The sequence below is a fragment of the Somniosus microcephalus genome, chromosome 3 (genome assembly GCF_052327205.1).
Source record: "Somniosus microcephalus isolate GS21.2 chromosome 3, FLI_Smic_1.0, whole genome shotgun sequence".
In the NCBI taxonomy this organism is placed as follows: Eukaryota; Metazoa; Chordata; class Chondrichthyes; order Squaliformes; family Somniosidae; genus Somniosus; species Somniosus microcephalus.
In genome coordinates, this window is record NC_140989.1 from 2,948,392 (window position 1) to 2,964,898 (window position 16,507).

At 46.4% G+C, this 16,507-nt stretch overlaps 1 protein-coding gene across 2 annotated transcripts in view; it reads right to left on the reverse strand.

Annotated features, from left to right (window-relative positions):
* The window catches only part of gpn1 (GPN-loop GTPase 1), an 89,789-nt gene that overhangs the window by 9,980 nt on the left and 63,302 nt on the right, over positions 1 to 16,507 (reverse strand). For both annotated transcript variants that reach the window (XM_085978607.1, XM_085978598.1), the window contains 2 exons: positions 8,648 to 8,693; positions 5,565 to 5,711 (listed from right to left, as the gene is read on the reverse strand). In XM_085978607.1, coding sequence (XP_085834733.1) covers positions 5,565 to 5,711; positions 8,648 to 8,693 — 193 coding nt within the window. The remainder of the gene's footprint in view (positions 1 to 5,564; positions 5,712 to 8,647; positions 8,694 to 16,507) is intronic.

The following is a 16,507-nucleotide window of genomic DNA, read 5'->3' on the forward strand; positions in this document are numbered from 1 at the left end:
AGGCTATTTTCGCATATACCTCTAAAAGACACATCCATTATCTTAAAAACATATACGGGGCAGAAAGTCTACCCCAAAGGAAAAATAAGGGTGCCTGTGGTATACAACGGCAAAGAAATACAAAAGTTGTATTTATACATTCTACAAGATGGTGGTCCACCGTTGTTGGGACGTGAATGGATAAGGAAGATACGTTTAGACTGGCACTCCATTCAGGCACTGACGGTGACCAGTAAGGAAAAAAGCAATGATGACATCATACCTGAACGATTAAAAGACATCTTGGCCAACGCCAAAGAAGTGTTTCAAGAGAAACTAGGAACCTTGAAAGGCATCACCGCCTCAATAAAAGTGGAAGATACAGCAATTCCAAAATTTTTTAAGGCAAGACCGGTGCCATACGCAATACGTCCGGCAGTCGAGGCAGAGCTGGAGAATTTGGAAAAGGCAGGCGTATTATCCAAAATAGATTGGAGCGAATGGGCAACACCCATCGTTCCAGTCATGAAAAAAACATTGAAAAATAACTCTGAGGAACAGAAAAAAATTCGCATCTGTGGGGACTTTAAGGTGACTGTAAACCCGGTCCTTCACACAGTACAGTATCCTCTTCCGAGGATAGAAGATATTTTCGCCTCACTATCCGGAGGGAAACGTTTCACAAAAATTGACTTGGCACAGGCATATCTACAGATGGAGGTTGAGGAGACCTCTAAAAAGTATCTCACAATAAACACACACAAAGGCCTGTACCAGTATAATCGACTGGTTTTTGGAATAGCATCAGCTCCAGCTATCTGGCAAAGAGCTATGGAGCAAGTCCTGCAAGGGATTCCGGGGACTCAATGCTACCTAGACGACATCCTTATAACAGGAGAAAACGACAACGAGCACCTTGCCGATTTGGAGCAGGTGCTCACTAGGCTGAAAGAACGGGGCCTACGAGCAAATCGCCCCAAGTGCGAATTTTTCCAAAATCAGATATCATATTGTGGCCACATAATTAATAAGGAAGGGTTGCATAAGTCACCTGAAAAAAATTGAAGCAGTTATAAAAGCCCCAGCACCTGAAAATGTTTCACAATTAAGGTCATTCCTGGGATTAATAAATTACTATCATAAATTTTTACCGAACTTATCAACTATTCTACACCCTCTTAATGATCTTCTACAGACAGGAGTGATTTGGAAATGGAACGAAGACTGTAAACGTGCCTTCCATAAATGTAAAGACTTAATCACATCCGAGAAAATTTTGGCTCATTACAACCCATCACTGCCAATCAGACTGGCGTGCAATGCATCCCCTTACGGCATAGGAGCGGTATTGTCCCATAGATTCCCTGATGGCTCGGAACGGCCGATAGCTTTTGCGTCACGCTCATTGAACTCAGCTGAGCGTAACTATGCCCAGATAGACAGGGAAGCACTCAGCCTGGTATGGGGAGTGAAGAAATTCAACCATTACCTACACGGACAAAAATTTACCTTGCTGACTGACCATCAACCCCTCATCTCCATATTCAACCCTAAAAAAGGTGTCCCCATTATGACGGCACAAAGACTACAGAGGTGGTCCCTTTTTCTAGGGGCACACCAATACAACATTGAATACAAAGGGTCAAAACAGCATGGGAATGCTGACGGTTTATCACGCCTACCGTTGCCAACGATAGAAGAGGCACCTACAGTAGACCCAGTAGAGATATTCCACTCTACCATAGTGGAATGTCTACCGGTGACAAATTCTGCCATTGAAAGGGAGACAAGAAATGACCCTACTCTCTCACGGGTCTACGATTTAACAGTGAAGGGATGGCCAGCACATGGCGAACCACTGTTGCCAGCATTCTCGCAAAGAAGAGAACAGCTGTCAGTGTGCCGAGGAACCTTGGTGTGTGGATCCAGAGTGGTGATTCCACCCAAACTCCAGGATAAAGTGCTAAAGGAGCTTCACGAGGGGCATCTGGGTGGAGTGAAAATGAAGAACCTAGCTAGGGCGTTTGTATGGTGGCCAGGTATCGATGGAGACATCGAAGACATGACCAAGAGCTGCCTAGGATGCCAGAAGGTCCAAAATGCTCCGCCACAGGCCCCTCTACATCCATGGGAGTGGCCCTCATCTCCCTGGCAAAGGGTGCACATCGACTTTGCTGGTCCATTTATGGACTCAATGTTCTTAATTGCAGTTGATGCACACTCCAAGTGGCCGGAGGTAATAAAGATGTCCTCCACCACCACGGAAAAAACCATCACAGTATTAAGGACCATATTTGCCAGGAATGGGCTGCCGGAGCAGATATGTTCTGATAATGGACCGCAATTTGTGTCCGAAGAATTCAGAAAGTTCTTAAAGAACAATGGGGTAAAGCACTACACGTCCGCCCCATACCATCCCGCCACCAATGGATTGGCTGAAAGGTTTGTCCAGACCTTCAAGAAGGCCATAAAGGCCATGGGTAATGAAGACACAAAACTTCAGCACAAGGTGGATAACTTCTTATTTGCATATAGGAATGCAACGCATATGGTTACTAACCAAACTCCCGCCATGATGTTCTACAATAGAAACCTAAGATGCCGGCTGGATTTGGTCAAGCCCAACATCCGAAGGGACGTGGAGAATCGGCAGTTTCAGGGCACGAATGAAAGGCCAACTAGGGCCTTTCAGATAGGCCAACCGGTTTTGGCCCGGGACTACTGTACCGAGAAATGGCAGCCTGGAACTATCTGCACACGATTAGGACCACTGATGTATACCGTGGACATCGGAGACAGCATAATAAGGCGCCATGCTGACCAAATTATCAAGTCATCCGAAAAGGGACAACCTACACCACCACTCTATACATCTAACGATGAAGTAGAGATACCCATATCTACCTCCGATCCGGTGATACTGGAGCCCGATGAACCCGACACTGGCCTTCAAGCCGAATCAGCCTTGCCAGAAGAACCTACTACACCACCAGAAACTACTACACCCCCGAGGCGTTATCCGGACCGAGTCAGGAAGCCTCCTGAGAGACTAACTTATAATTAATTAATACAGCAATGTATATTATTTTGCATATAACATGTAATTAATAATTACTTAAAATATGATGTACTAGTTAGCTAGAAGGGGAGGAATTGTGGTGTATGTGCCTTTAAGAGCAATTATGGTGTATGTGCCTTTAAGAGCCCCAGGTGTGCGTAATGCCAGTAATTGCCACTTGGGCTATATAAGCCTGTGTATTGTGTATATCCTTTAGAAACCCCCCCCCCCCCCCCCCAGACTTGCTTAGTAAATACCTATGAACCAACTCCTGTCTTCAGTGTCTTTATCTACACACGGACACTACACCTAGGGTGCATCCCAACCGGACCGGGTGACTTTAATACTTTGAGGACTGCCAACCTATTAACTAGCTCCTCTATCTATTTTTATCTTGTCCAATATCGCTACTGCCTCCTCCTTTTTCAGCATCCTCTTCTCTAGTGAAGACTGATGCAAAGTACTCATTTAGCACCTCAGCCATGCCCTCTGCCTCCACAAGATTTCCTTTTACATAAGAACATAAGTAGTAGGAGCAGGAGTAGGCCATACGGCCCCTCGGGCCTGCTCCGCCATTCAATAGGATCATGGCTGATCCGAACCTAGACTCACGTCCACTTCCCTGCCCGCTCCCCGTAACCCCAATTCCCTTATCAGCTAGGAAACTGTCTATCTCCGTTTTAAGTTTATTTAATGTCGCAGCTTCCACAGCTCTGAGGTAGCAAATTCCATAGATTTACTACCCTCTGAGCGAAGAAGTTTCTCCTCATCTCAGTTTTGAAACGGCAGCCCCTTATTCTAAGATTATGCCCCCTAGTTCTAGTCTCACCCATCAGTGGAAACATCCTCCCCGCATCCACCCGATCAAGCCCCCTCACAATCTTATGTTTCGATAAGATCGCCTCTCATTCTTCTGAATTCCAATGAGTAGAGGCCCAACCTACTCAACCTTTCCTCATAAGTCAACCCCCTCATCTCCGGAATCAACCGAGTGAACCTTCTCTGAACTGCCTCGAGAGCAAGTATATCTTTTCTTAAATATGGAAACCAAAACTGCACGCAGTATTCCAGGTGTGGCCTCACCAATACCCTGTATAACTGAAGCAAGACTTCCCTGTTTTTATACTCCATCCCCCTTGCAATAAAAGCCAAGATTCCATTGGCCTTCCTGATCACCTGCTGCACCTGCATACTAACCTTCTGTGTTTCATGCACCAGGACCCCCAGATCCCTTTGTACTGTAGCACTTTGCAGTTTCTTTCCATTTAGATAATAACTTGCTCTTTGATTTTTTCTGCCAAAGTGCATACCCTCACACTTTCCAACATTATATTCCATCTGCCAAATTTCTGCCCACTCACTTAGCCTGTCTATGTCCTTTTGCAGGTTTTTTATGTCCTCCTCACTCACTGCTTTCCCTCCCATCTTTGTATCGTCGGCAAACTTGGATATGTTGCACTTGGTCCCTTCCTCCAAATCGTTAATATAGATTGTAAAGCGTTGGGGTCCCAGCACTGGCCCTTGCGGAACACCACTAGTTACTGATTGCCAACCCGAGAATGAACCATTTATCCCAACTCTCTGTTTTCTGTTAGATAGCCAATCTTCCACCCATGCCAGTATATTACCCCCAATCCCATGATTTGTAATCTTTTGTGTGGCACCTTGTCAAATGCCTTTTGGAAGTACAAATACACCACATCCACTGGTTCCCCTTTATCCACCCTGTTTGTTACGTCCTCAAAGAATTCGAGCAAATTTGTCAAACATGACTTCCCCTTCATAAAACCATGCTGACTCTGTCTGATTAAATTATGCTTATCCAAATGTCCTGTTACTGCTTCCTTAATAATGGACTCCAACATTTTACCAACCACAGATGTTAGGCTAACTGGTCTATAGTTTCCAGCCTTTTGTCTACCTCCCTTTTTAAATAAGGGCGTTACATTAGCAGTTTTCCAATCTGCTGGGACCTTCCCTGAATCCAGGGAGTTTTGGAAAATTACCACCAATGCATCCGCAATCCCTACCGCTACTTCTCTCAAGACCCTAGGATGTAAGCCATCAGGTCCGGGGGATTTATCCACCTTAAGTCCCATTATCTTACCAAGTACCATCTCCTTAGTGATTTTAATCGTGTTTAGCTCCTCTCCCCCATAGCCCCGTTTGTCCAGTGTTGGGATATTTTTGTCCTATTCGGCCCCACCCTTCCTTTGACTACCCTTTTACTATTTATATGTTCAGAAAATACTTTTGGATTCCTTTTTGTTACCCACTAATCTATTCTCTTACACTCTCTTTGCCCCTCATTCCCTTTTTCAGTTATCCTCTCTACTTTCTGTACTCATCTTTGTTCTCTACTGTATTACGAACCCGACATTTATCGGAAGTCTCCTTTAGAGAGCGATCATGGGACTGGAGTCAGCCCCCAAATCCACCACTAGGAGCAAGACAGAGAAAACAGGGAAGATGAGGGAAGTGGAGTGGAAAAAACAGAGAATGTGCTGAAATAGAGCACGCGATTCACCCGCAGGCTGCTGTAGAATTCATCCAGGACAAGGCTCATAGAGCGGGTCAGATTACTGGCAAAGGACGTTTCCTGGTTCAGTGCATCCTGGAAAGTTTCAAAATCCTGCATCCACTCCACAGCAAAGCGGTGATCCACGATATCGATCTACAATCACAGGAACAGGGATTATCAATCTACAATCCCAGGAACAGGGGCTTTATCAATCTACAATCCCAGGAACAGGGGCTTTATCAATCTACAATCCCAGGAACAGGGGATTTATCAATCTACAATCCCAGGAACAGGGGATTTATCAATCTACAATCCCAGGAACAGGGGATTTATCAATCTACAATCCCAGGAACAGGGGATTTATCAATCTACAATCCCAGGAACAGGGGATTTATCAATCTACAATCCCAGGAACAGGGGATTTATCAATCTACAATCCCAGGAACAGGGGATTTATCAATCTACAATCCCAGGAACAGGGGATTTATCAATCTACAATCCCAGGAACAGGGGATTTATCAATCTACAATCCCAGGAACAGGGATTATCAATCTACAATCACAGGAACAGGGGATTTATCAATCTACAATCCCAGGAACAGGGGCTTTATCAATCTACAATCCCAGGAACAGGGGATTTATCAATCTACAATCACAGGAACAGGGGATTTATCAATCTACAATCCCAGGAACAGGGGCTTTATCAATCTACAATCCCAGGAACAGGGGCTTTATCAATCTACAATCCCAGGAACAGGGGATTTATCAATCTACAATCCCAGGAACAGGGGCTTTATCAATCTACAATCCCAGGAACAGGGGCTTTATCAATCTACAATCCCAGGAACAGGGGCTTTATCAATCTACAATCCCAGGAACAGGGGCTTTATCAATCTACAATCCCAGGAACAGGGGATTTATCAATCTACAATCCCAGGAACAGGGGATTTATCAATCTACAATCCCAGGAACAGGGGATTTATCAATCTACAATCCCAGGAACAGGGGATTTATCAATCTACAATCCCAGGAACAGGGGATTTATCGATCTACAATCACAGGAACAGGGGATTTATCAATCTACAATCCCAGGAACATAGAAACATAGAAGATAGGAGCAGGAATAGGCCATTCAGCCCTTCGAGCCTGCTCCGCCATTCAATGAGATCATGGCTGATCATCTAAACTCAGTACCCTGTCCCTGCCTTCTCCCCATATCCCTTGATCCCTTTAGCCTTAAGAAATATATCCAACTCTTTCTTGAATATACTTAATGAATTGGCCTCCACCGTCCTCTGTGGCAGAGAATTCCACAGGTTCACCACTCTCTGGGTGAAGAAATTCCTCCTCATTTCAGTCCTAAATGGCTTACCCCTTATCCTTAGACTATGACCCCTGGTTCTGGACTCCCCGGCCATCAGAAACATCCTTCCTGCATCTAGTCTGTCCAGACCTGACAGAATTTTATAGGTTTCGATGAGCTCCCCTCTCAATCTTCTAAACTCCAGTGAGCATAAGCCCAATTGACACAATCTCTCCTCATACGTCATTCCTGCCATCCCAGCTATCAGCCTGGTGAATCTTCGCTGCACTCCCTCCATGGCAAGAACGTCCTTCCTCAGGTAAGGTGACCAAAACTGCACACAATACTCAAGGTGGGGTCTCACCAAGGCCCTGTACAACTGCAGCAAGACATCCTTGTTCCTGTACTCGAACCCTCTTGCTACGAAGGCCAACATACCATTTGCCTTCTTAACCGCCTGCTGCACCTGCATGCTTACCTTCAGCGACTGTTGCACAATAACACCCAGGTCTCTTTGCACTTCCCCTTCTCCCAATCTATTGCCATTCAAATAATAATCTGCCTTCCTGTTTTTGCCACCAAAGTGGATAACCTCACATTTATCCACATTATAGTGCATTTGCCATGTTTCTGCCCAATCACCCAACCTGTCCAAATCGTACTGGAGTTTCACGACATCCTCCTCACAGCTTATTCTCCCACCCAGCTTTGTGTCGTCTGCAAATTTGGAGATATTACATCCAATTCCCTCGTCCAGATCATTAATATATATTGTGAGCAGCTGGGGTCCTAGGACCGATCCTTGCGGTACCCCACTAGTCACTGCCTGCCACTCGGAAAACGACCCGTTTATTCCAACTCTTCGCTTTCTGTCCGCCAACCAGTTCTCTATCCAAGTCAATACCTTGCCCCCGATCCCATGTGCCTTAATTTTGCACGCTAATCTCTTATGTGGGGCCTTATCAAAAGCCTTCTGAAAGTCCAAATACACCACATCCACTGGTTCTCCCTTATCTATTTTACCAGTTACATCCTCAAAAAATTCCAGTAGATTAGTCAAGCATGATTTACCTTTTGTAAATCCATGTTGACTTTGTCCGATCCTGTCACTGGACAGGATCAGGGGATTTATCAATCTACAATCCCAGGAACAGGGGATTTATCAATCTACAATCCCAGGAACAGGGGATTTATCAATCTACAATCCCAGGAACAGGGGATTTATCAATCTACAATCCCAGGAACAGGGGATTTATCAATCTACAATCCAAGGAACAGGGGATTTATCAATCTACAATCCCAGGAGCAGGGGGTTTATCAATCTACAATCACAGGAACAGGGGATTTATCGATCTACAATCACAGCAAAGGTTGCCAGGTATAACAAACCAATTCTTCTTCATACATTAATCCCACTTCATACATTAATCCCACTTACCCACCACCTCCCCAGATCCCCAACCCCACCTACCCACTGTCTCATCAAACACTCCCAGGGCAGGTACAGCACGGGTTAGATACAGAGTAAAGCTCCCTCTACACTCCCATCAAACACTCCCAGGGCAGGTACAGCACGGGTTAGATACAGAGTAAAAGTCTACACTGGCCCTGAATGTGCCAGAGACCCATCCTTCAAAGAGCTGGGTCGAGATCCCTCAGACTCTGCTGCTGTTGGTCCGTCACAGCCAGCAGGAGACCTTAATCCCCTCTGTTTCGTGCAGGTTCCAAAGGTGAAAGGTCAGTGTGTGACACCTGCATTGCCCCAACCTAGTTGAACAAATTCTTACCTTATTCATGACGAGAATGAATGGCAGCCTGGTCTTGTAGAGGATACTGAAAGGGAAAGAGTGACATTACGGTCTAACTCAGAGACCCATTGTAGATCCAGGAAGTGTATAACCCAACCCACGCACTAAAGGGATTTACACTGAGTCAATACGAGTAGAGATCAGATATAATAAAGGGACTGTTACAATAGTGGAGTTGTTCTGCAACACCCTGAATTGTGGGAGGGAAATCAGAGGTAAGTGGGAAGATCAGCATGATTGCTGTTGGAGATTTGAATTACCCACTCACTCACTGGAACAGAGAGGAAACAGAAGAGGGAATGGAATTCCGAAAATGTGCAGAACTTTAAATAGAAAGAGAAGCAGTACAAAAACAAGTGCACCAGATTGGGTGTGGCCAGATTTTAGAAAGAAGAGTTTGCTAACGGGTAAGGTGGAGAGAGAAACTGGGATTACAGAACAACAATGAGATATTGTTAAAATGGAGATTGCAAAGTTGCTAGAATAAATACCTTTAAAAAGTAAGACTACTTCAAGTTTCAGAATGCCCTGGACAAATAAAGGTTAGAAGCAAATTAAAATTAAAGAGGGGATGTGGGGCCTACAGGTATGATGAATAAGAGACTAGGAGAAAATACAGAAAGAGGCTAAGAAAGGGATAAAGAAAGCAAACAGAGAGAGTAAGTAGGAGGAGAAACAATCATGACACAGAACAGTCAGGATTGTAGAAATATATCAGTGTGAAGGAGTTGTGAAATGCGAGGTGGGGCCGAGAGGAGAGGACAGCGAGTTCGTGGAGAGAAGCAGACATTAGTGGGATATTTAACAAGTTGAGCATATTAATCATAATCATCTTTATTGTCATTGTTAGTGCACAAGTGCAGTACAACGAAATGTAGGCTTGCGGCTCCCGAGAGTGTACATTTAGATTAAGACATTTAAACATTCAACATACATTTGGCTTGTAATACATTAACATAACCATAATAAAGTGCATTGGCAGATGTGCAGGCTTTAGAGTTTATTTGTGGAGTTCAGTAGGATGACAGCCCTGGGAAAGAAGCTGTTCCTAAATCTGGTCGTTCGGGAGGTTAATCCTGAATTGGTTAAAAGTGAGGTGAGATATTTTAGTAAAGGGAAGTATTTGAACTAAAGGAGGACAGAGTGCTGGGACCTGACGGATACACCCAAGGATCCTGTGGGAAATGGAAGAAATAGTGGAGGCCCCAGAAATTATATTTCGGAGTTGTGTTGAGAGGGCTGACTAATGTAACACCCAGTGCAGAAAGGGACAGAGGAAACCCGGGAAATTACAGCTCAGTTAGTTTAACATCTGTGGCAGGGAAAGGTATAAGAGTAGAATTGACTAAAGTGGACTGGGAAAACAGATTAAAGTGTAAGACGGTACAAGAGCAGTGGTCTACATTCAAGGAGATATTTCACAACTTTCAAGATAAATATATTCCACTGAGGAAAAAGGGGAGTAAAAGAAAAGACAGCCATCCGTGGCTTAGTAAAGTAATAAAGGATAGTATCCGACTGAAAACAAGGGCATATAAAGTAGCCAAATCTAATGGGAGGTGTTAAGTCTGTGTGTTATATTGAGAATTACTACACAGACCACAGGAGTAAACTTTAACAGGTCTTTACTAGTTGAAGGTCAGGGCGGAACTGCCCAATAAATCATTACACAGCACTTATATACCGGTGTGGTCACCACCGGTATTACAGTATACAGCAGCCAAGATAAAGTAGTGCAACCCTTAAAATAGTTCTCTTAAAGGTGGAACGGTTACATACACCACAATCCTCCCTTTTTAGCTTAACAGTATGTCTTCCCATTAAACATAACATCATACATATATATACACAACTTAATGTAAAAACAGTTCACAGATTCAGTCTCTCTGGAGGCTTCCTGACTCGGTCCGGATAATGCCTCGGTGGTGTAGTAGGTTCTTTTGGCAAGGTCGATTCGGCTTGAATGCCAGTGTCGGGTTCATCTGGTTCCAATATCACCGGATCAGAGGTAGATACTATGGGTATCTCTGCTTCATCATTAGGCGTATAGAGTTGTGGTGTAGGTTGTCCCTTTTCGGATGACGCTATGATCTGGTCAGCATGGCGCCTTATTATGCTTTCACCAATGTCCACGGTATACATCAGCGGTCCTAGTCGTGTGCAAATAGTTCCAAGCTGCCATTTCTCGGTACGGTAGTCCCGGGCCAAAACTTGTTGACCTATCTGGAAGGTTCTAGTTGGCCTTTCATTCATGCCTTGAAATTGCCGGTTCTCTACGTCCCTTCTGATGTTTGGCTTGATCAAATCCAGCCGGCATCTTAGTCTTCTATTGAAAAACATCATGGCGGGAGTTTGGTTTGTGACCGCATGTGTTGCATTCCTGTACGCCAACAAGAAGTTATCTACCTTATGTTGTAGATTTATGTCTTCATTACCCATGGCCTTTATGGCCTTCTTGAAGGTCTGGACAAACCTTTCAGCTAATCCATTGGTGGCGGGATGGTATGGGGCGGACATGTAGTGCTTAACCCCATTGTTTTTTTAAGAACTTCCTGAATTCTTCGGACACAAACTGCGGTCCATTATCAGAACAGATCTGTTCCGGCAGCCCATTCCTGGCAAATATGGTCCTTAATACTGTGATGGTTTTTTCCGTGGTGGTGGAGGACATCTTTATTACCTCCGGCCACTTGGAGTGTGCAGCCACCGCGATTAAGAACATTGAGTCCATAAATGGACCAGCAAAGTCGATATGTACCCTTTGCCATGGAGATGAGGGCCACTCCCATGGATGCAGAGGAGCTTGTGGTGGGGCGTTTTGGACCTTCTGGCATCCTAAACAGCTCTTGGTCATTTCTTCGATGTCTCCATCGATGCCTGGCCACCACACGAATGCTCTGGCTAGGTTCTTCATTTTCACTCCACCCAGATGCCCCTCGTGAAGCTCCTTTAGCACTTTTTGCTGGAGTTTGAGTGGAATCACCACTCTGGATCCACACATCAAAGTTCCTCGGCACACTGACAGCTGTTCTCTTCTTTGCGAAAATGCTGGCAACAGTGGTTCGCCATGTGCTGGCCATCCCTTCACCGTTAAATCGTAGACTCGAGAGAGAGTCGGGTCATTTCTTGTTTCCTTTTCGATCGTAGAATTTGTTACTGGTAGACATTCCACTATGGTTGAGTGGAACATCTCCACTGGGTCCACTGTAGGCGCCTCTTCTACCGTTGGCAACGGTAGGCGCGATAAACCGTCAGCATTCCCATGCTGTTTTGATCCTTTGTATTCTATGTCATATTGGTGTGCCCCTAGGAAAAGGGACCACCTCTGTAGCCTTTGCGCTGTCATAATGGAAACGCCCTTTTTAGGGTTGAATATGGATACCAATGGCTGGTGGTCTGTCAGCAGTGTAAACTTCTGGCCCTGCAGGTAATGATTAAACTTCTTTACTCCCCACACCAGGCTGAGAGCCTCCCCATCTATCTGAGCATAGTTGCGCTCAGCGGAGGTCAATGATCTGGATGCAAATGCGACTGGCCTTTCCGAGCCATTTGGCAACTTGTGTGAGAGTACTGCTCCAATACCATAAGAAGCATCACAAGCTAAACGAATAGGTAGCGTTGGGTTTAAGTGAGCCAACACTTCCTCTGAGGTGATCAATGTCTTGCTTTTGCAAAAGGCCTTCTTACAGTCCTCGCTCCACTTCCATGGTACTTCTTTCTGCAAAAGAGCATTCAGTGGGTGCAGCACCGTGGATAGATTTGGCAGAAACTTATGGTAATAGTTAATCAACCCTAGGAACGATCTCAACTGGGATACATTTTCCGGAGCGGGAGCCTTCACAACAGTTTCGATCTTGTCAGGTGGCTTGTGCAGCCCCTCCTGGTCAATGACATGACCACAGTACGAGATCCGTTTCTGAAAGAACTCACATTTCTGGCGATTAACTCGAAGGCCATATTCCTTCAACCTGGTGAGCACCAGTTTCAAATTTGCAAGGTGTTCCTCATCGTCATCTCCTGTAATCAGGATATCGTCCAAGTAACATTGAGTGCTTGGAATTCCCTGTAATACCTGCTCCATGGCCCTCTGCCAAATTGCCGGAGCCGAAGCCACTCCAAAAACCAGTCTATTATATCGATACAAGCCTCTGAGTGTTGATTGTGAGATACTGGCACGACTCTTCCTCAACTTCCATCTGTAAGTATGCTTGCGCCAGGTCTATCTTGGTGAAGCGTTTCCCGCCAGACAATGAAGCAAAGATATCCTCAATCCGCAGAAGCGGATATTGTACCGTGTGAAGCACCGGATTAACTGTGATCTTGAAGTCTCCACAGATGCGGACCTTCCCCGGTTCCCCTGGCTTGTTACTCGATGAACGCTTCATGACGGGAACAATGGGCGTGGCCCACTCACTCCAGTCCACCTTAGACAGTACTCCTGAACGTTCCAGCCCTTCCAGCTCAGCTTCCACAGCAGGTCGTATCGCATACACTACCGGTCTGGCTTTGAAAAATTTTGGGTTTGCATGTTCTGCAATCTTGATTTTTGCCTTAATTCCTCAGTGTTCCCAGTCCCTGTTGGAACACCTCCTTAGCCTCATCCAATATTCTGGACAATCGTTCAGGTTTGACATCTTCTTTTCCGGAATCTACCGTTATTGCGTTTAGGGAGTGCCAGTCCATATTTATTTTCCTGATCCACTCCCGTCCCAGAAGTGGTGGACCTCCCTCAGGTAGTACATATAAGTCCATTCCTTGGTGTTCTTTGCCCTTGTGTATCACCTTGACTTTTATCTTTCTGATGGGGTGTACTTTTTGCCCCGTGTATGTCTGCAATACTATCTCCGTATCCCGTAGGGGAATATGTTTGAATAACTTTTTGTAATCTTGCTTATTCATGACCGTCAACGCCGATCCGGTGTCCAATTCCATCTTCACTTGGACTCCTGCTATCTGCAGTGTGACCCAGATAGTTTGTCGGTCAGCTTCCTTACTCACGTTGTGAATTCTCAGACTACCCAGTTCCTTGCTGTTGGAGTCTGAATCCGAATTCTGTTCATCCGAACTCTTCTCAGCCACCTTATGTACCTTTCTGCACCTTTCCTGTGGTGACTTTTTGTTGCTGGTCTTCTTTCCTGACCGGCATACTTTAGCTATGTGACCAAGCTTGCCACATTTTCTGCATTCCTGGTTTTTAAACCAGCATTGGTTCTGATCGTGTGTTGTCTTCCCACAACGATAACATTTCGTTGTACCCGAAGCCATTTGATCTACGCTGAGTACCGCTGCCTTCAGCTGCATTTCCGCGGTGCCTCTCGCTGCAGCTTCGTGCGATGCTGCAATAGTGACAGCCTTATCAAGTGTAAGATCATTCTCTTCAAGCAACTGCTTTTGTGTTCCTTCTTTCGACAATCCACACACGAATTTGTCTCTCAGTGCCTCTGTCAGGCTTTCCCCAAACTGACAGTATTTCGCTAGCTTACGCAGTTCAATTAAATACTCCGCGTTGCTTTCCTCTTTCAGTTGCGTTCTCGCATAAAATTTAAATCGTTCCGCTAGCATCAGCGGTGTGGGGCTCAAATGATTCTTCAGGACAGCAACAATATTAGCGAAAGTCTGATCCGCCGGTTTAGCTGGTGATAGAAGATGCTTCAATAGCCCGTATGTCTTCGCACCCATTGAGTTTAGTAAGGTTAGTGCTTTATCTTCATCTGATATTTTATTTGCCTTACAATATATCTCTATGCGTTCTACATACGTGGCCCAATCTTCCACATCGGGATCGAAATCGTTGATGTTACCACGCTTAGGCATCCTCGCGATCTTCTTGAGAAACAAAAGAATTTTTTTTTTTTTCCTTTTACAAAATGGCGGTTTCCCGCGCTCGTCTTCTTCCCCCGCCTACGAAAATGGCGACTTCCCGCGTTTGCCTTTCTCCCCCGCTGGCTGTAATGGCGATTGCCGTATTGCTGCGTTCGCCCTCCCCAGCGGTTTGCAATCGTGCCTCCCAGCCCCTCTTGCAGTCCGGTCCTTCCCCCCCCCCCAGCTGCGGCTGAGTGCTCCGCGGTTTTTTTTATTTTCTCCCGCGCCTTACGATCGTCCCGGTCGCTGCGCCTCGCGGCCTCGGTAGCTGCCCGGCCTTTTTCACCGGTCGCAGTCGAGCTCTCTCTCGACGCTGTTGCGTCTCCCAGCCCGCTTGCAGCCGGCTCACCGGCTGAGTTTCCAGTCACCGCGGCTTCCGTGCCTTACGCTGCCCCAGTCTCAGCGCCTCTGGCCCCGACTTCTGTCCGGCTCTTGTCCCCGGCCGTGGTCGAGTTCTCCGCCCTTATAGCCTCCGTTTTTTTTTATTTTCTCCCCTACTCACAGTCAACGTGGCCGACTTGCTGCTCGTCGCTGATCGGCTCACCACCACCGTGATAGAAGGGACGATCACTGCCTGTTGCTGATGGAAGGCTTCGTGTCAGAATTCTTCCTTCTTCCTTTGCTCTGGTTCAGCAGAGGCGAGGTCAGAGAGCTTGGACCCGTGGGAGAGCAGCAGCGTGACCGGCGGCACTTAAAACCGGCGGGTTCAGCAGAGGCGAGGTCAGAGAGCTTGGACCTGTGGGAGAGCAGCAGCGCGACCGGCGGCACTTAAAACCGGCGGGTTCAGCAGAGGCGAGGTCAGAGAGCTTGGACCTGTGGGAGAGCAGCAGCGCGACCGGCGGCACTTAAAACCGGCGGGTTCAGCAGAGGCGAGGTCAGAGAGCTTGGACCTGTGGGAGAGCAGCAGCGCGACCGGCGGCACTTAAAACCGGCGGATTCAGCAGAGGCGTACCAAATCAACAGCAGAGGAGAGAGGTAAAAAGTAATCAGAGTGTGATGTCACCAGGGAGCAGGTAAGTGATTGGTTGGTGAGTATTTCTCTTTTTTAAACTTAAACTCTGTAGTTTATAGTTACTAGGGTCTTTTCTGGTGTAGCAGGGACTGTTGGTAGACTATACAAACGCCTTAGAGATATCTTTAATTGGTGATAGTAAATTAATTTAAATTAAGTAAAGGGAAGGTCATGCCAGGTGAGCCCAGCCCCGTGATATGCTCCTCTTGCTCTATGTGGGAATTCAGGGACACTGCCGGTGCCCCTGATGACCACGTGTGCCAGAGATGCATCCATCTGCAGCTACTAGCAAACCGCATTGAGGCGCTGGAGCTGCGGGTGGATGGGTTGTTGAGCATTCACGATGCTGAGAGGTTCGTGGATAACACCGCAGGGAAGGGCTGCACAGGAAGATAGGAAATGGGTGACCACCAGGAGGAGCAATAGAAGCAGGCAGGTAGTGCAGGAGACCCCTGTGACCATTCCCCTCTCAAACAGGTATGCCGCTTTGGATACTGTTGAGGGGGATGACTCACCAGGGGAAGGCAGCAGCAGCCAACTTCCTGGCACTGGGGGTGCTCCTGCTGCCCAGGAAGGGGGAAAAAGAGTGGGAGAGCAATAGTGGTAGGGGATTCTATAGTAAGGGGAACAGATAGGCGTTTCTGTGGCCGTAGACGTGAATCCAGGATGGTTTGTTGCCTCCCTGGTGCCAGGGTCAAGGATATCACTGAGCGGCTGCAGGGCATTCTGGAGGGGGAGGGCGAACAGCCAGAGGTCGTGGTCCAGGTCCACATTGGTACCAACGACATAGGTAAAAAGAGGGATGAGGTCCTGCAGCATGAATTTAGGGAGCTAGGTGAAGGATTAAAGAGCAGGACCTCAAAGGTTGTAATCTCTGGATTACTCCCGGTGCCACGTGCTAGTGAGTATAGGAATGGGAAGATAGAACAGATGAATGCGTGGCTAAAGGGATGCTGCAGGAGGGA